Source organism: Myotis daubentonii, chromosome 10 (genome assembly GCF_963259705.1).
Source record: "Myotis daubentonii chromosome 10, mMyoDau2.1, whole genome shotgun sequence".
Classification (NCBI taxonomy): domain Eukaryota; kingdom Metazoa; phylum Chordata; class Mammalia; order Chiroptera; family Vespertilionidae; genus Myotis; species Myotis daubentonii.
In genome coordinates this window covers 65,317,360-65,342,166 of record NC_081849.1, presented here as the reverse complement: position 1 = coordinate 65,342,166, position 24,807 = coordinate 65,317,360, and the positions used below count along the sequence as shown (strand labels likewise).

The window sequence follows — 24,807 nt, the reverse complement described above, 5'->3', positions numbered from 1 at the left end:
TCCTCATTCACAATTTGGACATAATGTATTCATCTATCTCAGAGGGTTTAAAAACTATTGTATGTTAATACATCTAGTTCAATGCCTGACACAGCAGTAGGCACTCAATGAATGTTATTTAAAACAACCATCATGATGAACTTGAACTTCTGTGAAAGGGAAAGGTGTCCTAGTCAGTCAAATGAAAGGAGAGCCAGTGTCAGATCTCATGTCATGGCTGAATGCCTCTCTGCTTATCTCTGTTCAGTTGAATGGCTTTGTCTGCATCAGCAGAGAGTAGGAAACTAGTGCCATCAAAACCAATGAGACAAGCACTTTGTAAGTGCCTATTAGGGCCACAGTCCAGTGACACTGTTCTGGACCTGAAAAGAGGTCTCCTTAGAGGCTGGGCCATGATCATGGGAAGGTATAACTATTGTAATTTATCCAGACTCAGAGATGATGGAAGACAGTCTTTCACTGATGCTACATAAAAGGAGAACTGTAAGAAATTGTTAGAAATTGCTTCAGCATTGAAATCTTAGTGCATTGCCTTATCAAAGTGCTAAATTATACCCCTGAACAATTTTAATTGAGCACTACAGGCAGGCACAATGAAAAATGGTCCCTTTTCTCAAGAAGACTAGATCAGTGGCCTCCAAACTATAATGCAGTCATTCCAAGATGGGGGTCAGATAATACTCTGGGTGTGGGATGAAGATAATGAGACCTTCCATTTCTGTTTTGAAAACATATCTTCTTAAAGTATCTGATGTATTTTGTAATATAAATACTATATTTGAATAGTAGTGCCTATATATAATTTATAAATAAAAATATAAATATTGGTGAGATCAAGTTTAAAATTTTTATTGATGAGGTTCTTGATTTAAAACATGGGCCACCCTAGCTGGTTTGACTCAGTGGACAGAGCATCAGCCTGTGGACTAAAGGGTCCCGGCACATACCTGGGTTGCAGGCTCGATCCCCAGTGTGGGGCGTGCAGGGGGCAGCCAATGGATGATTTCTCTCATCAATAATATTTCTTTCTCTCCCTCTCCCTTCTTCTCTGAAGTCAAAATAAAAAGGTATTTAAAAAAAAACAAAAACAAAAAACGATTTGGGAACCACTGGTTTAAAGAAGAAGGACAATTTTTGTCCACTGGACAAAAATCGTACACCTATGGATGAGGGCAGTGGGGTGGGGGTAAGGGCAGAGGGTGGGGTGGGAACCGGGTGGAGGGGAGCTATGGGGGGGGGGGGGGAGAGGAACAACTGTAATAATCTGAACAATAAATATTTAATTTAAAAAAAATAGAAGACAAAAAAAACCAACAACAACAACAAAAAACCCACAGCCAAGCCCTAACTGGTTTGGCTCAGCGGATAGAGCGTCGGCCTGTGGACTGAGGGGTCCCAGGTTCGATTCCGGTCAAGGGCATGTACTTTGCTTGCTTGCGGGCATATGCCCAGTAGGAGGTGTGCAGGATGCAGCTGAATCGATGTTTCTCTCTCATCGATGTTTCTAACTCTTTATCCCTCTCCCTTCCTCTCTGCAAAAAATCAATAAAATATATTTTTAAAAAAACAAAACCCTACAGCTAAACTGTGGTTACACAACAGGTTACATTTATTCCTGCATTTTTCAATAAGTTCTTCCTTATATTTGCTTTTCTCTTTTCCAACTTGTCGAGATTTGGCTTTGTGTTCAATAATTTTTTCCGGCCCTGACTGGTTTGGCTCAGTGGATAGAACGACAGTCCGGTTAAGGGCATGTACATCCCCAGTAGGGGCTGTGCAGGAGGCAGCTGATTGATGTTTCTCTCTCATCGATGTTTCTAACTCTATCCCTCCCCCTTCCTCTCTGTAAAAAATCAATAAAATATATTTTTTTTAAAAAAGAAGAAGGACAAGTAAACCAACAGTCAAAATCTAATGCAGAAGGAGCTTGGCTGAGGCACAGATGATAAGCATGTAGCTCAACAGACAAGGTTTCCTGGAGGAGGTGATAGCAGAGCTGCTGAAGTGTGTTTGGTCGGGGAGAGGGAAGAGGAAGAATGTTTCAGGTGGGCTAAACAGCACCTGCAAAGGCAAGGTGGCCTGTGTGCGTACAATGAGTGCATTTGAAATGTCAGGATACTGAGGGACTGAAGGAAATAGGGCTAGGAAGTTTCTGCAGAGATCCCATTATGGTGGTCATTGAATGGGAAGCTTATTCTGATGGTGAAGGGTGGTGCTGAGGGATTCTAGCAGGGGAGGTGACACCAGGGAGCAGTGTTCCCAACTTGATCTTCCAGCCCAGTCTCCATTGACACTTGTCTGAGTCCCAGAGGAAAGGATTATAATAGTGGGAGCTGGTGAAACCTCAAAAAGCGAGAACCAAAACAAACAAACAAACAAAGGTGCTAGCAGCCTCTGAAGAGACAGAAAATCTTCAACACTAGGCGTTGCTGGGTGAGCACCAGTAATGCCCAAGACACATGTCTGGGCAGAAAGGTTGTGCAGTTGTTTTTAAGTATTAGTGCCTTGGTGACTCCATTATAGCCAAAGCTGATAATCTAATGCAGGAGGGAAATGGCAGACACCAGAGCAGCCAAGAGGATGAGAACAGTACATGGAGTCCACTAAGCCACACTGGCAGGCTTTGACGACCGATTCAGGAAGACCCTGCAAAGCATCAGCTACTCCCTCATATGAGGAGAGACTGTTCTTGTCTTATTCAATGTGTATCCCTTGGATCAGGACTAAAGGGTTATACAAATCCTGGGGTCACTGTTAATGCAGTTATAAGAAGTCACTGTTAATGCCTGTATAAGTAACACCTTCTACAATTGTGCACCAGGAGCCTTGCATAGATGTTCAATCATGTAAAAAAGAACCAGTGAAATACTGATGGCGTGGCTGTTCTTATGCTCTTATTTAAACTGGAGGCTGGGCTGGCCTTATCCCATCAGGTTGGGGTTGTAGCTATCATCGGGCAGCAGTGTGGCAGACTGCAGTAGGGGGTAGGCCTGTGATGTTCAATTAGAACTGTAGTCATCAGCTGGGTATTTCATTAATCTAGTTCTGAAGAAATACTGCAAGGAGCTGGAAATGCAATGTCATAACTATGTATATAGCCAGTAAGGCAGAAACTGCCAGGTGGGGAACTAAGGGATAATGCCCCTGAGGGTTGGTCACTGGTGGCATCAAACCAGAGAACCCCTGTTACTCTTTCTAAGGCTAAACCTTAATTCTAGGAATGAGACTGGGGGCCAAAGTGAGAATGAATCATCAAAGAGCAGATAAAGCTCATTCATTTCTGAGCTGGGATAAAATCAATACAAAGAGTTTAAGACTTGGTTGCATAAATATTAAACAAGAAAATCTGGAGTAGACATTGTCCTCCTTGGAAGAAGGTGGGACCTAAAGAAAACATCCAATTGAGGCAAAGGTTGCTGTTGGCAGAAGTGGCAGCCTGAGTCTTCAAGAGCTGGGGAGTGTCAAAACTTTTTATAAATGGCCATAGGCTGACATGAGCTGAAAAAGACCTGGGTTCATGATCTGCTCTATCTAAACAGTGGTGACGGTAAAGGAATGCCTCAAGCCACACTAGGATCCTGCTTCCATCTGGAAAACCTGAAAGATCCCTGAAGAGGACTGGCAGAATGATCCCGAAAACCCAGAGTGGAAGGCAGTATGGAGAGTTAATTCAAAATAGAATCCAATGTTCATACACATCCTCTTGTAGTATTAACAGATGTCCACACAGGGCACAGGAAGTGCATGGTTTTGATTATCAGTGTATCCCTAGATTAACAGAGTCCTGTATGTGGAGGCCAGACAATTGCATGAAACAAACCCCTTTGGTGGCTTCAAATGGCTCCATTAGGCTAATAGATTTAGACCTTCCTGGCACCTAGAATTTGAGTAATGGCCATGCTGGGTTTGGGGAAACTGTGATTGGATACCAGATCATTTGTAATGCTAAGCACCAAGCTATGGGGCCACTATATGTCCATACTTTGTCTAGGCCAATACACCGGGAGGCACAGTGCTCTGGGGATAGGCAGATGGTTTCTAGTTCACAGCTGGTATCATATCCTTCTGACCCCTGAGTTCTCTCACTGTCCCTTTCCTTTGAAGTATCTTTACTACCCAAATCAGGGAGTCAAATGTTTTTTGAAAACACAGAGGTTTATCAGCCATCACTTTCTTTTGGACATAATAGGTTGAAGGGTTTGTTCTATGTTTTTATAATCTAGTGTTGACTTTATCTGAAACAAACATTTTTAGTATATAATGGTAAGCATGCCATTATAAAGCAATTTTTTAAAGTTTGCCTGTGGTTACTCTGTTTGCCTTTTTTTTTTTTTTTTTTTGTCTATTGCTGCCTTACTGCGTGCACTATGAACACAGACAGGAAACAGACTGTGTGTGCCTGGTGAGAACTCAGTCCAGGCTTCTGGCCTCAGTTTACTGCATCCTTACCTCATCTATAAAATCAGTGGGTCTGATGGCCAGAGTACCTTCCAGATCTTAAAGGCCATGACTTTGTACCTAATATAAAGACCAAAAATGCCTCTAGAGTGTGGACATATAAAAAAATATGATCAGATGTCATATAAGTAGAGCTTTAGTTCATATATGAAGAATTGATAAAGTGGGTTATTACATGCAAAAAAGACTCTCTTTCAAAAAAATTAGTAATTGCCCAAGGTAACGAAAAAAAATTTAATTTAAAAAATAAAAATATTGATTTATGTTAACTCCTTTGTTATCAAAATCTATTTATTAAATTTGACCGATCAAGTTTTTATTTTAGGAATACTGAAACTGATAGCCATTAGTGGAAACCCAGTCTCCTTACTTCATTCATCTTTCACCTACACATTTCTGGCACTTTCCATCTCTGAGCTCTCTCTCGTGAACTACCTCTGTTCCTCTCCACACTTTCTCTGGAGTTAATTCCCCATGGACAGTTTTTCCTCCAGAGGACAGAGCTGCTGCCTCTTCAGAGCTCTGGAGAATGCATGGTGGGGGTGCCTAACACATCTCTAGGGGGAAGCTGTTCTGGCACCTGTTGGACTAAAGCCTTTGCATTTTCTTTCCCTGTCCTGTTTTGGTTTGTGTGTGTCTGCCATATATTCTGTCTGCTCTTAGCTGAAGGCCTTCCCAGCCTGGGCAACTGAATGCACTGCACAGCTGCCAAAATTCTAATTCAAGATCTAGAATTCTAACTCCTGCTCTTTAGATCCTTGTTTGGCCCTAGTTCCAGTCTCCCGCCAACTGGGGCCTTGGCTGATTATCAGGCCCACTGGGGCCCTGCCCCACCCCCAGGTGGGCCCAGGAAACCATTCTTGGCACCAAACTGAACTTCAACAACACAACTGCCCTAGCCTCACCCAACCCAACTCTCATCTCAGCATAAGTTTGTTACCCTTGTGAGCTGGGAAACAGAAGAAAGGAGCAAGAAGAGAAAATGTCATGGGTGAGGGAATTCATCATGCCCAAGTATTGTAGCTGCAAAACTTTGCTATGCTTTTACTCTAAACACACAAATGAAACACCTTAACAATCCTATTATTGGAAATAACACTATAGATGAGTATAGTTTATGGAGAGGGGAATACTATTTCTCTAAATGTCTGCACCAAGAGGGTAAGTGAAATTTGTCCAAAGGAGAAATGCTAATTTTGATATACCTGCATTAATTTTAAAAGGCACTATTGGATCATAAGCTCTTCATCATGTAATATTCCTTAGGCACTTAGAAAAATGCTATAGAGCAGCGGTTCTCAACCTGTGGGTCGCGACCCCTTTGGGGGTCGAACGACCCTTTCACAGGAGTTGCCTAAGACCATTGGAAAACACATATATAATTACATATTGTTTTTGTGATTAATCACTATGCTTTAATTATGTTCAATTTGTAACAATGAAATTGGGGGTCACCACAACATGAGGAACTGTATTAAAGGGTCGCGGCATTAGGAAGGTTGAGAACCACTGCTATGGAGGAGCACACACTTAACAGGCAAAAATATGAGTGTAACTGAGGTGGGGGTGGGGACAATGAGGTAATTGATTCTTGGGAAAATGCTTGTTTTCAGGGGAGCTACCAAATTCAACTTCAGTGTTTAAGTGGTCAACATTCTGGTTGAAATTCTTACAGGATGGTGCCACCTTGATTGATTGGGGAATCCCTTCTCTTTTAGATGAAGAGTTAATATGTCCCTTGACCTTCTAGCCTTAACCAATGCACTGTCATTTCTCCTCTGACAGTTTGCTCCCAGGGAGACAGATGGGTTAATTCCCAGATCTGAGTTAGGGAAGTGGGGGGTTTGTAATCTGGGAAGAAATAAAATCATTTCAGTTTCTGTTTTCCCAAAAGCAGCAGGGTATATAACAAACGTGGTACATATGTAAAACACAGGCTAATAAATGCACTTGGTAATCAAGCACTCTACTTTGAAATTTAAATAAAGCTAAGATTTTCTTCTGGCCTAGTGGGAAACTTCATTAAAATCAATTAGTTAGTACAAACCTCCAGAGAATAGGGCCTTTTTTTTTTTTTTTTTTTTTTTTTTAAAGAAGGTTTAGATAGTAAGGTGCACACAATTACCTTTCCTGGGTCCCCTGTGAATGTCAGTGGCACACCTAGACAGGTGGCCAAGTGCAAGCAAATGTCCTGGAGAGGGGCCTGGGTAACTCCCCATGGCTGGATGCATGTGTAATTAATAGGTGTGTACTAGTCTATACATAACCAAGGAGGCTCCAAACAGATTGCACCTATTACCAACTGCGAAGAGCAGGCCCGTGAGATAAAAGTTGATGGCAGGCGCTCCCAGGTGAGGCCTTGGTGCAGGAGCAGAGGTTGGGGCCGCACAGCTGTTGCCGCGCGCCCAGATCCCTCCTCCCAGCGGCGGTGGCCTCACCCCCCTCCCCCGCCGCTCCCGCCGCCGCCGCTCCCGCTCCCGCCGCCGCCGCCGCCTCCATCGCCTCCCCTCAGCCTCCCAGTCTCTCCTCGCGCTCCTTCCATCGCTTCGCCCCCTCTCCCTCCGTCCCGTCCTCTCCGCGCCCCTCACCCCGCCTCTCTCCCCCTCTCCCAGCCCCTCCTCTCTTCACCCCACCCTGCCGCCCTCCCTCCCTCCCTCCGCCCGCCCGTCCGGCGCTCGCAGAGTCGACACCAGGGGGGCTCTCCATGTAGCACCATGACAGGCATCGCCGCCGCCTCCTTCTTCTCCAATACCTGCCGCTTCGGGAGCTGCGGACTCCACTTCCCCACCCTGGCCGACCTCATCGAGCACATCGAGGACAACCACATCGGTAAATGGCCCGGGGGTGGGCGGGGGTGCCCGGTGCCAGGAAACTCCTGCCCAGGAGAGAACCCCAGGATGGCCAGGGGTGGCCAGGAGGGAGGCTGGCGGCGGCAGGCGGGGAGGGTGCGTGCGAGCCCGGGGCGTGGGGGTGGCGGGATACGGAGGCGCGAGGTGCCTGGGGGCGGGGAGCAGGGTGGGGGCAGGGGAGGCGCCCCGAGGAGCCGCGGGCGGGCCGGCAAGCTGGGGGATTCCGAGGGGCGTCCGCGCCGGCTGCGGAGCGGTGGGCGAGGGGGTGCGCCGCGGCGGGGGCGGCGGGAGGAGGGCGGGCGCCGGGAGATGCGGCGGCGGCGGGGCCGGTGGGCAGGCGGCGCCGGGCTGGGCAGGGGCGCGGAGTTAGTTGGCCCGGTGGTCTGAGAGGCCTGGGGTGCCGGGGGGCCAGGGGGCCGGCGTCCGCCGCTTCCGCCCGGGCTCGAGCTGTCAGGGTTCTGCGGCGGCTGCAGCGCGGGGAGGTGGGAGCGGGGGGTGGGGGTGGCTCCACCGCGGCAGCCATTCCGCTTCCTCCTCCCGCCGCCGCCGCCACTGCGTCCTGTCAGCGCCGGTTGCTAGGTGTGGTGCGACGGGAGGGGGCCGAGCCAGCAGCCGTCGCTGGAGGAGCCGGGGACGCAGCGCGGGGACCTGGGCGCCCGCCCCTGCCCGGCCTGGCGCGGACGCCGGGGCGCTGCGGGCTGAGGTCCCGAGTGCACCCGCGGGCCGCGCCCAGCGCCCCGGGGCCGGGCTGACCCGGAGGCCCTGCGTCTGCGGCTGCTGCAGAGTTGTCCCCCGGGCCCGCGGCCGGGCATTTAAATGCTCCCGGGCTCTGCGATTTGCCTTTCAAATGCAGCTAGGCCCGAGGTGCGCCCGCCGTGCCCCGGATACGCGGCGGAGGCCTGCGCGGCGCCCCGGGCGTGGGGGCCGCGGGGACCGCCGGGGAGGGGGCGCCTCGCGGGGTGGCCGCTTTCCTTTCCTGCTCAGGGCCCCGGGGCTTTTCAACAAGTCCTTTAATCCGAAGAAGCCCTTGCACACATTTGCACACTTCGATCCGGAGCTCCAGCGTGGGGTGATGGGTCCCTTCATCTGGCTCAGGCGATCCAGCCACCTGCGGAAGGTGTGGCCAGCGCCCACGAGTTGTCCTGGGTCGGCTGGGAGGTGAAGGTGATGCCCCAACGGGGCTGCCTAATCCAAAGAACCCGTAAATTGCCCCAGAAAGTCATTTCCAAATGAATGGTATGGATTCAGCCACGTGGATGCCGCTCACGTTTCTACAAAGTTGAGAGAATAAATCAGGACTGCTGTGTATTTATGCACGAATAACAAGGCCGATTTAAGCTCCTTTACTCAGAGTAATGCTTTGTATTAGCACATAGTGGGTGTTTGTGAAGCGTTGAATGCTTGTTTAGAATGGGATGAATGGTTTTTAAAAAAAAAGTCATTCAAAATGTCTACAGAATGCCATTCAAAAGATAATCCTGATGAGTAATTGACCAGGTTTTTGAAACATACCTAACTTTAAACATCCATTTAAAGCTTTGCCATCTCCTCTGATAAAGGTATGACTGAAGAGCTTGGCAGGTTTTGGTCATCTTAAAAGCAGTTTAATGGAGTTATCAAATTTGCTGATTCATTTCATAATTGAATAGTCATAACTGAAGTTGCTTAAAGGATAAATCAGATTTTTCATGATGGGTAGTTTAAAATAATACTAAAACTCCCATAATGCAAAGTTCCAATAGAAATAAGTAAAGTAAATAAATATATATATTGTATAAGTAAATAAATAGTCTTTTCTCATCTAGGGAAGGTTGTCATTGCATAGTTCATTCACTCTGGCTAACAGTTATTTCAGGTTCAACTAGTTAATGTAAAATAACTTTTCCACATTGCCTGCGTACTAGATTAGCTGGTTAAAAGAAAGTATAAATTTATTAAAATGGAGGATTGACTGTAACAAATTTGTAGATGATTTAAAGCTAATTGTTGGTGAATCACAAGAGCTTTTTCTTAAGGATTGTGCAGACATTTTTTTAAGAGGGTTAAGGGTTCCATAAATTTTCTTAAACTCAGCTTTTAAGTAATGACCGTTTTCAAAAGGCCAGTGTTTTTCTCTTAGTGAAAATATTGAAAAATTAAGGTTATAACAATAGCTATGATTTAGGAGAACTGTGTAGCAAGGCTAACAATTACTATACTTTGGAAGTAGTTTGAAATTGGCAAACTTTATGGAAAAGTAAATGTTAAAATGAACAAACAGTAGAAATTCCCAGGGTGAAGAGACCCTCTTAAATTATTGTGTTCCTCCTCTGAGGAGAGGCCCCTTACTTTCAAACAGCAGCTCCATATGCAGAAAGAAAGAATAAAAATAACCTGATTCAAGAATTTAAAAATCCTTATTTCTAGTCAGTGTCAAATAACTATGCTTTTGATGAAGAGACATGAGTAAAAATATATCAGACACAGTATTTAGTGAAAGATCTATTGTTAAGTGGTATTTATTGCTTGTGGTTCAGTCTAAATTTTTAGAGCCAGTTAGGTGGTTGTTTTTAATGATTGACTTACTGATTTCATGTCCATGTTGTCCAGTGGCCACATTAGAAAGATGCATGAAAAGATGGCTAAGAGATCTATGTTAATATTATCTTTAATTTTTTTCTCAAGGAGCTTGCTATTTAGCAATCATAAGAGTATTGGAGATATGGTTAGGTGGCATTTCCATCTTGGGGACCTTTCTGAATTATTTCCTTTTAGCCACTAGTCAAAACCCTTAAGCAGCAATGAAATGAAGGTTTATGGGACTATGGCATGTTTCTTGCTTGACAGATTTTTCAAGGCCTTTAGTGTACAAGGCCCATAGTTTTCATGATAACTGTATTGTTTAGTACAGCTTAAGTGCATTAAGTTGAGTGTAGCTGTCTCTTTTATCTCACACGTGTACACATAGCTATTGTTTTACATTATTTCCCTGTACCCATAAGGAACAAGGACCTGGGGCTTTACAGCCAAGGGAAGTATGATTTTCACCAGCCGCTGTTTTAGCTCCTCTTCCTTTCTCTTGGAAGAGTGCTGCACCTGTGTTCCTGTTTTCTTCTTTGTGTGTCATCACTGTCTAGTAGGGAAGCACCTATCTCTGTGTACAGCCTGAGTAGGCCAGTAAAACCCGCCCCCAGTTTAAATTGCCTAGAAACCCCATGGCCCTGTCACTGTGAAGTGTTTCGGCGTCAGCCTCGCTGTCACTTTATCCACAGCCTGGCTCTATTTCCTGGAGAAGGGAAAAGCTGATCAGGATGTGTTTGCTTCTTACCTGTGAGTAGATACTTGAGTTTGTAAAAACAACAACAACAACAACAACAAAAACCAAACATTCTTGACATGCATATCCTAGATAGGTGAAGTTAAATTGGTAACTAGGAATTACAGAAACAGCAAGAGCACTAAATTTAGCACTGAAGGTCATGTCACAGACCCATGAAATGCCTGCTTCTCCATCCATGCATCCCAGTGCTGTGAAATCTTTGATTATTTGGTACATTTGTAAAAGTGCCTATGCATTTTGAATTTACTTGTGTAATAATATATATCAAGCACCTGTTTTTTACCAGGCACAGTTCTAGCCATTTGGTATTTTTCGGTGAACGACGATCCCAGCTTTGGGGGAGTTTATGTTCTGGTTGTGGAAGATAGACAACAAGCTATCAGAATAAGAAGTAAATTACATAATATGTTGGAAGGTGGTATGGAAAAGGGAAAGATTAGAACAGGTTGAGATGGATTGGTAGGAGGAAGTGTTGGAATGTTTAATTGACTGGCCAGGATAGGCCTTACTGAGAAGCTGATAGGTGAGTAAAAACCTTGACAGAAGTGAGGGAGTTAGCCATGAGGACATACAGGGAACATCGAGTTCCAGGCAGAGGGAACAGAGAGTGCAAAGGCCCTGGGGCAGGACACACCTTTTAAACTGAAACACAGAATCTGGCCCAATTCAGTTACTCTTGTGATGGTACTAAACCAGCAGGTCATTAGAAACATTGCCCAGATGTTAGGAGCTTCAGCATTGCTGTTGGTGACTCAGGTTTTCCTGTGGAGGCCTCAATAGGAGATGGAGTATTACTGACTAATAGTGGCTCACAGTAGCTATGACTTGGTGGTTCTTGACCCTGAATGTCAGCAGGTTTTGTGTGAATCTCTGCTGGGGTCCAGCCCCAGCGGTCCAGGGGTTCCCAAAGGTGTGGACGGAGTCGGCGAAGAATGCTTTACACGGAGACAGCGTTCAGAACTCTCTAGCTTTCCTTAGTCTCCGTGGATCTTCCCTGTGCCTGGCTGAGGCCACAGAGAGAGATATCCCAAGGCAAGCTGAGCCTTTATTTTATAGTGAGAGGTAAACAAGGTAGTGGTTTCCAAAGTTACACTGTTCTTGTGAGTTTCACTTGTTTTTGTTCCTGTGAGTTTCACTTGTTTACACCATGGTTATACTTCCTGCACTTCCTCAGCCCATTAGCTTCCCAGATAAGATCTAGGGAGTGTCATAAGGTCAAGCCTAATTATGCTAAGAGGACTGTGCCCTCTAAGCTGGGAATTGTTTGTGACTTTACCAACAGGTCTGTCCGAGGCTTAACCCTATATCGGCTCCCTACATCTCACCCTTCTTTTATTTTTTAAGCTACTATAATGAGAGTTTTTAAGCTACCATAATGACAGTAAAACTTAAGCATCAAACTTAAGCATCAAGAACAAAACTCTGGCTATTAAAGCAATAACAAAATAATGCCAATGCAAAACCCAAAACATTTTAAAACTTAAACATAACATTTTTAAAACTGGTAAGAATAATAAAACAATGGCAATGCAAAACAGCAGTAAGTGAGAAATCAAACCACAGTAACATTTTTCTATCAAATGAAAGTTTCTTTTGCCAATTTACTCAAGAGTCCTCCAACTTGGCTGAGAGAGTAGCTTCCACTTCTTGCTTTTCTACCATCTGCTGGGCCTCAGTTGTTAACTTCTTCAGCTGACCCCAAGTCGGTGGTTTGGTTGTCCTTGTTGATCTGGCTAATGGGTGTCATCATTGGCGACGGGCTTCCTGAAGTGTCAGCACATTGTATGACTGGATCAAAGGGTCCATCAGGGCCACGTTTGATGGTGGTGTCGGTGTCTGGGGAGGAGTCAGCTGTGACCTCTGGGTCAGCTGAAATGGATGATACTGGGGAGGAGGAGGATGAGGCAGAGATGGAGGATAGTAGAGAAAAAGAAGAGAAAGCAAAAGAACTACAAGGCATGGAAGTGTTTAGAAAAAAGAGGCAGAAGAAAGGGAAGAAGGCAGCATCCTGACACAGCCCTTTCCTTCAGCTGCCCCTTTCCCTGTGGTCCAAAGTAGAAATGGGAAACAAGTCCTGTTGCAGTGAGAGGGCAGCTGCTGTCAGCCAGTCTCTGTCTTTACCTGGGTCCCGATCTGAGCTGGGCCAAGTCTCTTTCTGTTCCCGATCTGAGCTGGGCCAAGTCTCTTTCTGTTATCTGGGTCCTGATCTGGGCTGGACATGGGAAGCGAGAAGCAGCCATGGGGGCAGGAGACCTTCCTCAGAAGGGGTGAGTGTTCAAGTCCCTGCACAATTGGGGGGGTGAGGATCTGTGCCCCACCTCTGTTGACCCCCAAGTTCTCTCCTGCTGGCCCCTCTGCGACTGTGCCTGTCTTAGGTTGTTCCACCCTGAGGAATCTTACCCGTCTTTGGCTAACCAGCCATCCTCCGGGGCCAAGCAGGGTGATGTGAGGTTCAGTATGCCCCTGTAGCCTCCATGCCCAGCACCGGCCTTGGGTTCTCCTCGCCTGCTGGTGGAGCCCCAGCTCTGGTCACATATCTTGGGGAACCCAGGTTTCTTCTCCAGGGAGGGCCCAGCTCACACCATTGGGTGAGAGACAGATCCATGGTACCAGCCACCATGACCTCAGCAAGAACAGAGAACTCAGGCAACAGCTGTGGGCCTGGGACAGGGCTTTCTCAGCCCAGGATGTCAGGCTCTTGGTACAAGACAATTCCACATATGGGGCATATACCAAACACTCCCAGTCACGGCAGAAAAGGGAGGTGCCCTTCCTGGAACAGTAGGGTAGGGAGATTCTAGAAAAGGCTGTGTTCAGGAGAGCAGGAGAAAGGCCAAAGAACCAGAAAACAAGTAGTCAGATTGAGAAGAAAAGAAAAAGGAAAGGAGATGTGGGGCAAAGCTGGGACATAAGGACAGACAAATAGGAGGCACATGTGATCCTTCCAATGGACAGGTGGTTCCAGCTCAGGGCTGCACATCTGCTACAGACAGGCACTGGTCAGGTGTGCTGACTCGGCCTCCCAGGGGTGACGGTCCCCAGGAGGGAGGCAGAGACTGCTCCTTCTGGAAAGATACAAAACACAACCTCTTCCCCACAGCATTACTAGATCTTGTAAAACTCTTGTGTGGTTTGCATCCTTCCACTGGGCTAAGTCGGCAGAGGCTATTGTACAGGAGGCCCAATGCCTTTTGGCTGCTGTACAACCCTCTGCATTGTATTTCCAAAAAATCTAACATATAACATTATTCTCCCCCTTTTTTGTTTTTATAGAAAAGGTTTACATTGATGGAATTCTGACCATATATAAACATACATACTCCTCTGTATTCACAACTTCCCACTTCAACCCCAAAAGCTGTAGCTTCACATTTCTAGCGTGAATTGACTCCACCCCCAAGCCTCAGCACCTCAAAACAAAACCCCAATTTTGAGCCAAACTGTTAGTTTTTCCTTTTGTGTCAAGAGCTAACTTTGATATCTTAAAACTAAGTAAAATGCATTTACTCAATCCAAAACAGGCATTAAAAAGAAAAACCCCAAATGCTCTCTTGTATCCATTTTAAGAGTAGGATTGGCACTTTCCGTTATTACCTGAGTCCTGATCTATCATCCCAGGGAGAGCTTGCCAGTCCTGCACTTTCCCTGGGTGGAAAGGCTGCAGTGGGGTTAAGGATAAGGCTCCTTGGGCCTGCCTTCTCCCATGCCTCTACATTTACCTTTCCGGCACCTTTCCTTCCTCAGAAAAGCATGGACACACTTGTATAAAACATTCCGTCTGACTGGGCGTAACCTTAACTCCTCTACTAGCAAGCATATGTGTTAAAAGATCAATACAGAGTCTTTTTCCTTTAGACTAAGTATGGCAAATCTTCTCAATCTAAGTTCTGTACTATCCACCTTCTTACCCTACTTATTCTCTATAGGGGGGTCTGCAGCACCCTGGTGGAGTCCTATCCGTCCCGAGTGTGGGGGTTCTCAATGTGTGTGTGGGGACTTACCTAGGGGAATCCTGTTCGGGCGCCATATACTGGGGTCCAGCCCCAGCGGGTCCAGGGGTTCCCAAAGGTGTGGACGGAGTCGGCGAAGAATGTTTTACACGGAGACAGCGTTCAGAACTCTCTAGCTTTCCTTAGTCTCCGTGGATCTTCCCTGTGCCTGGCTGAGGCCACAGAGAGAGATATCCCAAGGCAAGCTGAGCCTTTATTTTATAGTGAGAGGTAAACAAGGTAGTGGTTTCCAAAGTTACACTGTTCTTGTGAGTTTCACTTGTTTTTGTTCCTGTGAGTTTCACTTGTTTACACCATGGTTATACTTCCTGCACTTCCTCAGCCCATTAGCTTCCCAGATAAGATCTAGGGAGTGTCATAAGGTCAAGCCTAATTATGCTAAGAGGACTGTGCCCTCTAAGCTGGGAATTGTTTGTGACTTTACCAACAGGTCTGTCCGAGGCTTAACCCTATATCGGCTCCCTACAAATCTCCACCTGTTAGTTTCTTCATCTCCAAATCCCAGGTAATAAATCCATGCTGCTTCATTTCATAGGGTAGATTTGTAAACCATGTAATTAATAAAGATAAAAGTCTCTGGAAAGCAAAAATCAGGAAGTTACTATCAATAGTGTAGAATTTGGCTCCAGGGATAGTTTAGTGAACATTTGCATTATCTTCTCTGAGAGGCATCATGATATACTAAATAGGTGGGTGTACGATGTGGACTAGGCCCTTATCATCTCTACTTTATAAGTGAGCAAACTGAGGCACAGAAAGGTTATATAGCTTGCCTACATTTCCATGGCTGGTAAGTGTGAGCTGGAATTTGAATTTCAGATAGGTACGCAGAGCTATGCCTGTCATATTGTCAAATAGGTCAAGCAACTAGATGGTACCAGCCCTAATCCCCTTCCAGACACAATGGAACTGTGTTTCCTCCTTCAGAAAGTAACTGAACTCTTGAGATGAGGATCACCTAAGAGGCAGCTTAGTGAACCCAGCTTATATGGGTTTGAATACACATCTCTGCCACTTGTCAGCTGTTTCTCTGTGGGCAAATGGCTTAAATACACAGTGCCTCAGTTTCCTGCTCTGTGTAATGAGGATGAGGACAGCACCTGACCCATGGAGTGGCTGATGAGAATTAAGTGAGCTAATAAGTGCAAAGTTCTCATCTGCAATATTAAATGATCAACACCCAATTTTTTGCCATTTTGTGTGTTACTAAATAAGTATGTTTGGAATCCTGTGAATGTCTACATTAGAGGTTAACAGAATGTGGGGTGTGTCCACTTCCTTGTGATACTGTTCGGGACATTTCACAACTATGTAAAATCATCAGGCCCTTCCCAAGAAAGACTGAGAATAGTGTACTATACAGGAGAATGCTTCGACAGTCTAGCATTGGGGTTGCAGCCTCTGGCCACTTTCTCTTCTGTGTGGCCAGAGGTACTTCAGATGCTGGCAACAGCTTTTGTCGGTGTGGACTGGAAAGTGGTGTCAAGGCCAGTGGCTTCCAACATGGCCTTTCCTGTGGCCTGTGTTTATTTGAAAAAACCCAGGACTGAAAAGAAGCACTGTGTCTTGGGCCTCTGGGCAGAGTCCCACGAGGACATTTCCTGTGGGGAGAAGGAATGAGTGAATGAAAAAATGAATGTATGAAAGGCTTGTCACTTCCTACCCTGCTCTCTGCCTGCACCCTGTGGCTTGGCGGCAAGCTGCCCTCTTACTTCCTCCCGTGGTTCACAAGAAGGTTGCAGGTACAGAGCCAGGGAAGTTTTAAGTGCGTGTGTGTGTGTGTGTGTGTGTGTGTGTACACACGTGTGTGCGCATGACCGTATGCACACGCTTGTGCACACCACATATACACTAGGGCAGTAATGGCGAACCTTTTGAGCTCAGCGTGTCAGCATTTTGAAAAACCCTAACTTAACTCTGGTGTCGTGTCACATATAGAAATTTTTTGATATTTGCAACCATAGTAAAACAAAGACTTATATTTTTGATATTTATTTTATATATTTAAATGCTATTTAACAAAGAAAAATCAACCAAAATATGAGTTCGCGTGTCACCTCTGACACGTGTGTCATAGGTTTGCCATCACTGCACTAGGGGGTGGAGGACCCAAATCTAAAACTGCATGACATTCTCTAAAACACCATCTTCAGTAGTTTTTCCTTTTGCCCACATCTCACCTGTAAACACTCAGCTCACCCTGTATGAAACATTGCCAGTGAACATCCTGTCTCATAAGTTTCACAAGCAGCTTCTGATTATTTTCCTTTGGTGTATGTGTCTTCTGATGTGTGAAATATACAGACAGAGCGCCCTGCTGCCTGCAACAGACTGGGTTGACAAAAGCCTTCCATATTCTCTGGAAAGTGGCTTCCTGTAGAGTACATATAGTATATGTTGGAGACACTTCCCATCCTGACAATTCTGGAAATGCAAACTGGCAGCTGTATTCGGAAAACCTGATTCTTCCTGTTGATGGCAGTGAAGAAGCCTCAAGGCTGGAGCAGGCTGTGACATCTGATGAGAGGGGCTTTCTTATTTCCAAGGACTGTTTGGAAGCCAGAGGCCTTGTATTCTAGACTGAGGTCCTAAAGGGCACAATGCTATTGGCTTCCTTAAAAATCCTCCCTTTTGTCTGGCTGGTGTTGCTCAGAAATGGCAAATGTCAGAAATGTGTGTGTGTGTGTGTGTGTGTGTGTGTGTGTGTGTGTGTATATATATATATATATATATATATATATATATATATATATATATATATATATATTTGTTTTTAAAATTGCCTTTCATTTAGTAGGCTAAATCAGTTTTAAAATGTATATTTTCTGCTCGCAGTAAGCCCTCGAATGTTGCATTCGTTTTTACCTATTTTTTTTTAAGGCCCGCTGCAAGCAGAGACCAGACTGATGGATGTGCTCCTTAAGGATGGAGTCTTCCCAGTGGCTCTGTCTCCGTGTTGACAGGAGTCAGTGACTCTTCTCGAGTCACTAACTGCAGACTCTCTGTCCAGCACCAACATTGATGGTTTCCTCATGGCCCTCGCCTCACCCCCTGTTCACTGTCTGCTAGACTACAAGAGTGACCTTCTCCTGAGATAGACCTCCTTGTAGGGACACGATCTGGACACCATGTTATCAGCCTGGAAAGACTCACTGTTCTGTTGGTATTATATGTAGAATTGATGTATATACATAATGCATAGATAAATGTATATATGTTTATACGTAAATACATATTCCTTTACATATGTACATACATTATATATAAGTGAGACCCTAATACATATATAATACATTAATAAATAATATATGTACATATGTATTTACATGTATATATATCACATGTATATATGTATATGTATATGTAATACAAACATACATTTCTATTATACATACATTCTCTCTCTCTGTCTCTGTCAAGATCAGTATGGATAGTGATAACTACCATACACACTTTTTAGTATTTCCTGTATGCTAATATTTAAGACAGTACTTCCTGTCTCCAAGGAATTGAAATTTATTTGGAGAGACTAGACATGTACAGACTGAGATAAATGATGAATAATAATAGGAACCATAGAGGCAAATTTATTATGAAGCTAATGAAGCTCAAACCCCAGGGTTCCTCACTTGTACAATATATGTTTCACCATTTTTTAATACATTGGTAGGGGCCACCCAGTCCTTTCCATGCACTGGAGGATCCCTACTAGTGTGCACAGCACTGTGTTCATGGGATCATAACTTGTCAAACTTGAAAAAGTAAGATTAATATCAATTGATTAATGCTTTCCTTTCCACTCTGACGTTCCCTCTGTAACATTTCTCGTTGGGGTCAATTACATCGTAGTTGAGAGTATTTTTGAGACATAGCTAAGGGGAAGTGAATTGGGGAACACCTTTAGTTTGGGTTTAGTGGGATGTATTTATACAGCTCAGTGTGTCTATGTAGGTTATTCCTAGCCATCCTAATGTGGGAATCCCTTCCCAGGAACACCATCTGCTGTGCCAGCTCACCTAGGGTCCTTACACACGGGCAGGGGTAGGGGCAAAGGTAGCACTGCAGCATGAACCTGGACTATTGACATCTGCTAATAGGAATCTGTTTGAATGTATGGAGCCAGAAGCTAGTATGTACAATTCTACTTTTTAGATGTATAGAATTGTAAGTAGAGGATTAAGTCTTATCTAAGTGTAGTGAATATGGACATTCCTTCTGTTATGATGCGACTATATATTTATAAATGCACCATTTAAAAATATTTTTATTGATTTTTAGAGAGAGAAGAAGGGAGAGAGAGAGAAACATCATGTGAGAGCAGAACATAGATCAGCTGCCTTCTGCATGCCCCCAACTGGGTATCAAACCCAAAACCTGGGCGTGTGCCCTGACCCACAATTGAACCAGCAACCTTTTGGTGCCTGGGACAACGCCCAACTAACTGAGTCACAACTGCCAGAGCAAATGCAGCATTTTTAAATTCTGTGTTTAAATTTCTTGCTCATTTGATTTGAGTGTGTGTGTATGTGTATAATTACTGACAAACTGATTAATGAGTGTCATCAACACAAAGAATATTTAAAGTCAGTGCACAAGAAAGTTTGTAGTACCCTGAGTTCTCATGGCTCATATATGAAAGAAAATTAATAGAAGTATTTACAAATTTGACAACCATCCTAAAAATTTTATAGCATCACCAATAAAGAACTGTGAGTTTGAAAGTAACTTTTCTGAATTGTCATTAAATACAAATTTCAACCACCCACATTTGAGAAAAGACTCATTTATCTTTGCATCTCATAGAAAATATTAATATAAATCATTGTCATCTAAGAAGTAATCACAGAGTGTGCAGCCCAAAAGAAGCATTTAGGGTGGTGTGCAAGGTGGTTAATTAATTCACATGCTTGGTTGTTTTTCTGGATTTGAATTTGTGATGTTTTGGTGATGACAGCTTTTAAAATTTTGTACTTTATTGTGACAGAAGATCACTTTTGTAAGCATTTTGTATTTGCAACCTTGCTTTTTTTTTTTTTTTTCATAAAGAGAGTCTAAAGCTGCAGGCCTTACAGAACTTGGGTCCATTTCTTGGTACCCACAGTGAGTCTGCACTTGGTACAGAGACTGTTCTGAACAATTTCTTTTTTTTTTTTAAATGTATTTTATTGATTTTTAACAGAGAGGAAGGGAGAGAGATAGAGAGTTAGAAACATCGATGAGAGAGAAACATCGATCAGCCGCCCCCTGCACACCCTCCACTGGGGATGTGCCCGCAACCCACGCACATGCCCTTGACCGGAATCAAACCCAGGACCCCTCAGTCCGCAGGCTGACGCTCTATCCACTGAGCCAAACCGGTTTCGGCTGTTCTGAACAATTTCATTCAGTATTTAATTCACCCTCACTGCAAAACTATGAAGGAAACTACCCCATCCTGGAAGTTCGTCCAATTGGGAGTTAAGAATGCTACCATATTTGTTAAATACCTTACCTAGTGAAATATGAACTAGAATGTTTATTTTGGTAAGACTGTATGTAAAGCAGAAATATTTTCCTTCAGGACAGTAAGCCTCTTTTACCTGCTAAGACAGCGTCGTTACAATTGGTCTTTCCCGCTGCCCTGCAGCACCTGCCCACCTCTGTGCCAGGATTGCCCACATCAGACTTTGTGGTCACTGCTTGTCACTTTGCTTCCTGCAGAAACACAGCCCCTTCCTGCAGTGTTGGGCCTTGTCCTCTTCCTAGCCTCTTCTTCAAGCAGTGTTTTCAGAAATGAAATGAAAATAAAACCCCAGAAGTGCTTCTAGGGCTGGGAAAAGAGTAAGTTGAGAGGGTAACTTTGGGGAGTGAAAAACGTGTCTTTGAATCGGATCTTCTCTGCAGGTGTGCATATATGAGGAATGATATATATATATATATATATATATATATATATATATATATATATATATATATGTCTCTATGTATATGTTCATGGCATATGTACAATACCAGTTATGCAATTAATCGAGGGTAGTTAATATTAAGGGAATTGGAAGACTTTTAAAAAGATTTGCAAAGGAAACCCATGTATTTATCTTTATACTTTGGAATTGAACTTGGTTAGTTATTTTCCAGGTTAAGGATATTATGAAGATTAGTTGAGTCATTTCTTGCTTTACCTACAATATTTGGTTGCCTAGAACATTTCAGGGCTTAAACAATGCTAGGGCAAAGTATATCTTGCTTCCTCCAGCCTCTTTGCTAGGGGTTTTTGGTATAAAGGGAGGCACGGGATTGGAGTGGAGAGAAGCTTGGACTCTGAGGCTAAACAGACCTGGATTATTGAATCTTGATTCCAGGCTTTTCAAACTGGGATATTTCTGATAATCCCCTTTTAGTATAAAATTGTCACTAGCCAGTGCCTTCCTAGAAGGGCCTACTAGGGAGGCATGGGCTAGTTGCTTTATATTCTTTGCTAAGAGTGCAGTATTAGTCCCATTTGACACAGACATAAAGCAAGACAGACCAGAAACCTGGCCTGAAGTCACAGCCGGGCAGACTTTGCTCTCAGGTGTCCCTGTCTACATTAGCACCTGCTCTTCCCAGCCTAAGTTATAACCTTCTATAGGATATTTGCATTTTAATAGAAGGCTCTTGGGTACCAATGCATCTTACACACTGAAAGGCTGATTTCCAAAGGGAGCAATTGGCTGGTTGGGGAGATACTTGATGACTGCCTTCTGGTAGAAACAGAACTGCTTCCAGACTTTTGAAGAAAATGCTTTTATAGGGTAGGAGGGTGCATGCGCATCCCATCATCACAGTCACAGCACTGAAAACAATCATTTGGCAGTTCTAACATGGTTGTAATTACTGAACTGTCTAAAGCTGCTAACCAGGTTTCTCTCTTTCAGTGATATTTATCAGGGAGTGGGGGGCTCCTGACAAACATAATATCTAACACTATACACACTTAAAAATTCTCTTTTACTTAAATTTTCAAAATTAAAATATTGGCATTATGTTCATGTACATTATTTTTTAAATGTGTTCGGCCAGTGGTACCTAACAGGACTCAGCTATAAACATTGGCCATTAAGAGCCGAAACCGTGGTTGCTTTTGGCATTTTAGAGCCCTCCCTGCCAGACACTTCCCTGGTGGCATTCACAAAGAGAGCACACTTTAGGTCACATGATCCCATCACCAGACCTTGATGGTGGAGCACATCAGGGCTTGAAATTGAAGCACCCTTTTCCTTACCTATCTCATCCAGTGGGAGCCTTTCTAACGCTAATTTGGCTGCCTGATTCTCAGTAGATGGTGTAATTATGTAAGTAATGGCAAAAGCAGGGGAATTTGGGGGACATATTTGTACAGCTCACTGTTAAGTAAACTGAGCACCATGGTAATAAGCATAAATTATGCCCAGGCTTCCTTACGTATCAAACATCAAATGAAGGAAATGAGGTTTTTGAAGTGTATAAACTCAAGCGAAGTATATATTACTGAAAGCCTTCACTTCAGAAATTCCAGGTTAAATTTTCTAAGTCTCCTTTCCTTGGGAGAGAAGATAGGCAAGGCGTTTCAGAGGCCCCCAGTAACCTGTAAATAGTTCAGGTTGTAGATCTTTACCCAGTCGACCTTTTGATAGGGTGTTTCCAACACTGGACATCTGGATTTTGGCACCAACTCAGCCCAATGGTTGGCAATGGGTGATTGAGATGAAGGCGTCTCAGTGTTCAGCCTGCATTGGAAACCCCCTTTCCTAGGCTGGCTTCACTTCATCGCTTCCAGGGGCCACACCAAAACATCTGCTGTTAAAATATATGAACATTAAACAAAATCTTTGGTCAGGAGATGTTACGTGTACATTTCTCTTTAGATGTCGGAATAAAGAAAGATTATTTTGTCAAAACCTGGAAAGATCATAGCATCTTAAGTGTTTATGTAATGTTTATTGTAAAGTCATGAGAATTATTCTTATCTGTGGCTTGTGGAAATAGTCTTACTGATTTCTAAGTCATACCTTATATGTCAGTAGAGTTTATGTCGGGAGTTTTCATCTTGGGTCGCCATCAGAATCACTTGGGTGAACCTAGAAAAGTGAAGCTGCCTGAGCTCCACCCCAAGAGCTTATGTGACAGACCCGGGGTGGCCAGAGTCTGTGTGTTGGTTTTTGTTTTTTTAAAAAAATATTTTTATTGATTTCAGAAAGAAAGGGAAAGGGGGAGAGAGAGAGAAACATCAATGATAAGAGAGAATCGTTGATTGGCTATTTCCTGAACATCCCACACTGGGGATCGAGCCCACAACCCAGGCATGTGCCCTGACCAGGAATTGAACTGTGACCTCCTGGTTCATAGATCGATGCTCAACCACAGAGCCATGCCGCTGGGTATGGATCTGTTTTTTTAACATTACACAGTTGATTGTAATATCTTGTCCATGTTGAGAACCCACTGGTGTACATTAATGAAATAATTGACATTGTAAGGATTATGGAATTTAAAAAGTGACTCCCACTGTTAAAGAGGCGTGACCCTTATTGCATTTCCTTACTATAGATGTAGTTTTTAGTTTTACAGGAAGCAGTCATTTACCGTAGAGCAAGTTTGAAGATGTAATAATATCTCATGTACTTTGTACAGCAGACATGCTCATAATGGGGAGCCTGTGGCCTGAGGATCTCTCACTCAGGACACATGTATGAGTGAAGTGACCAAGTTCAATGTAAGTGGGAGTGGTGGGGACACTGGCAAACTGGAGAGCCCTGCTTCACTTAAAAAGGCAGCCATTGCTCCTCCAGCCTGGTGTTGCCATGTTGGAGTGCAGGCCCTTGGCTGGTTGATCCTTTCAGTAATGTTATTATTTGAGAGAGAGAAGCTAGGAGCTAGATGTTTATGTGGAATCTGTCTTTGAATGTTTGCAACTAATACAGGTGGTTTTCAAATATTGTGCAAGAAAACCACTCCATGTAATCATGGTATTTAACAAGAGATATTGAAAGGCCATGTGTTTTAATGGAGTTCATAGGAATGCTGAGATGTACTAGTAAGCTCTGAGGACTTTTGTTTCTAGCAAGGAAGCTACATAAACTACAGAGGCATCAGAGAAAAAATAGTTTAGTTTTTTTTTTAAATTTCCATTTCTCTTTATGAAATGGTTAACTATACTTTAATAAGAAAACTTTGTGATTGAAAATTTTTTGTTTATACCAAATTCTGAACCACAAACCTCGATCCTCAGAGTGTATTAAGATCATCATCAGTTGCATTTCCCTCCACTGGGGGACAAAAAAGCAGGATCCCTCAAAAACTCCATCCTGAGTGTTTGCATCATGGTAAGAATACATTTTGCACATGTCTGAGCATCGTATCACTGAAAAACTGGGAGGAAACTTAGCCATGATCTAGTCCAGTTAACTCATCCCTTGGCTGAAGAAGCTGAGGTGATGTGAAGTCATGGGGGACAGACAGAGCTGGGCCCAGAGGAGTGGAGAGAACAGCATGGAGCAATGGTTCAGTTTATGGGTCCGGGAGCCAAGTTGCCTCATCTGGATCCCTGGCTTTGCTCCTTCTGCCATGCTCTATACCTCTCTGTGCCTCATTTTCTTCATCTCTAAAATAAGAACAATAATGCTACCTGTCTTTAGTGAGATGCCATTTATACTTGGTGTGTTAGCTGTTGGGACTCTGGTCAACTTTGAAGAAAAGAAAGCTTCATGCAGTTCCCTTCCTTGCCTTGTGGAGGACTCGAATCCCACTGGCTAGGTGACCTTGGCCAAGTCATTTAATTTCTCTAGGCCTCAACTTCTGCCAGATGAGGATAGTGAGTGTTTACCTCAGAGTGTTTTTATGAGGATTAAAGAAAAACATGTGTATGAAGGGGCTGGCAGCTAGGAAGCACCACATGAATGTAAACACTGATGTGATTGTGCCATCTTTCTGCACCATGGCCACAGTCCTCAGATTAAGAATCAAAATAACCTTATACATTTCTGGGTTTCGCTAAGCATTTTTAGTTTGGGATGGTAGGTGAAATTTGACTTCCCTGGTAGAGTTTTGGTTGGTGTTTGTATAAGTCATACTGAGTGGTCCTAGGAATCCATGAGCTGTTAAAACATTCCACACACAAATTCTTGCTGTTTCAAAATATACCAGCCTTAATTTAGTATTGTTTATCCAGATT

General features: G+C 44.0%; 1 protein-coding gene across 2 annotated transcripts in view; it reads left to right on the top strand.

Annotated features, from left to right (window-relative positions):
- The first annotated feature begins 6,919 nt into the window (after window positions 1–6,919).
- The window catches only part of JAZF1 (JAZF zinc finger 1), a 305,754-nt gene continuing 287,866 nt past the window's right edge, over window positions 6,920–24,807 (top strand). Inside the window, exon 1 of one of the 2 annotated variants that reach the window (XM_059712654.1) lies at window positions 6,920–7,287. In XM_059712654.1, coding sequence (XP_059568637.1) covers window positions 7,173–7,287 — 115 coding nt within the window. In that variant the 5' untranslated portion in view covers window positions 6,920–7,172. The remainder of the gene's footprint in view (window positions 7,288–24,807) is intronic. The other variant, XM_059712653.1, reaches the window with a different exon arrangement.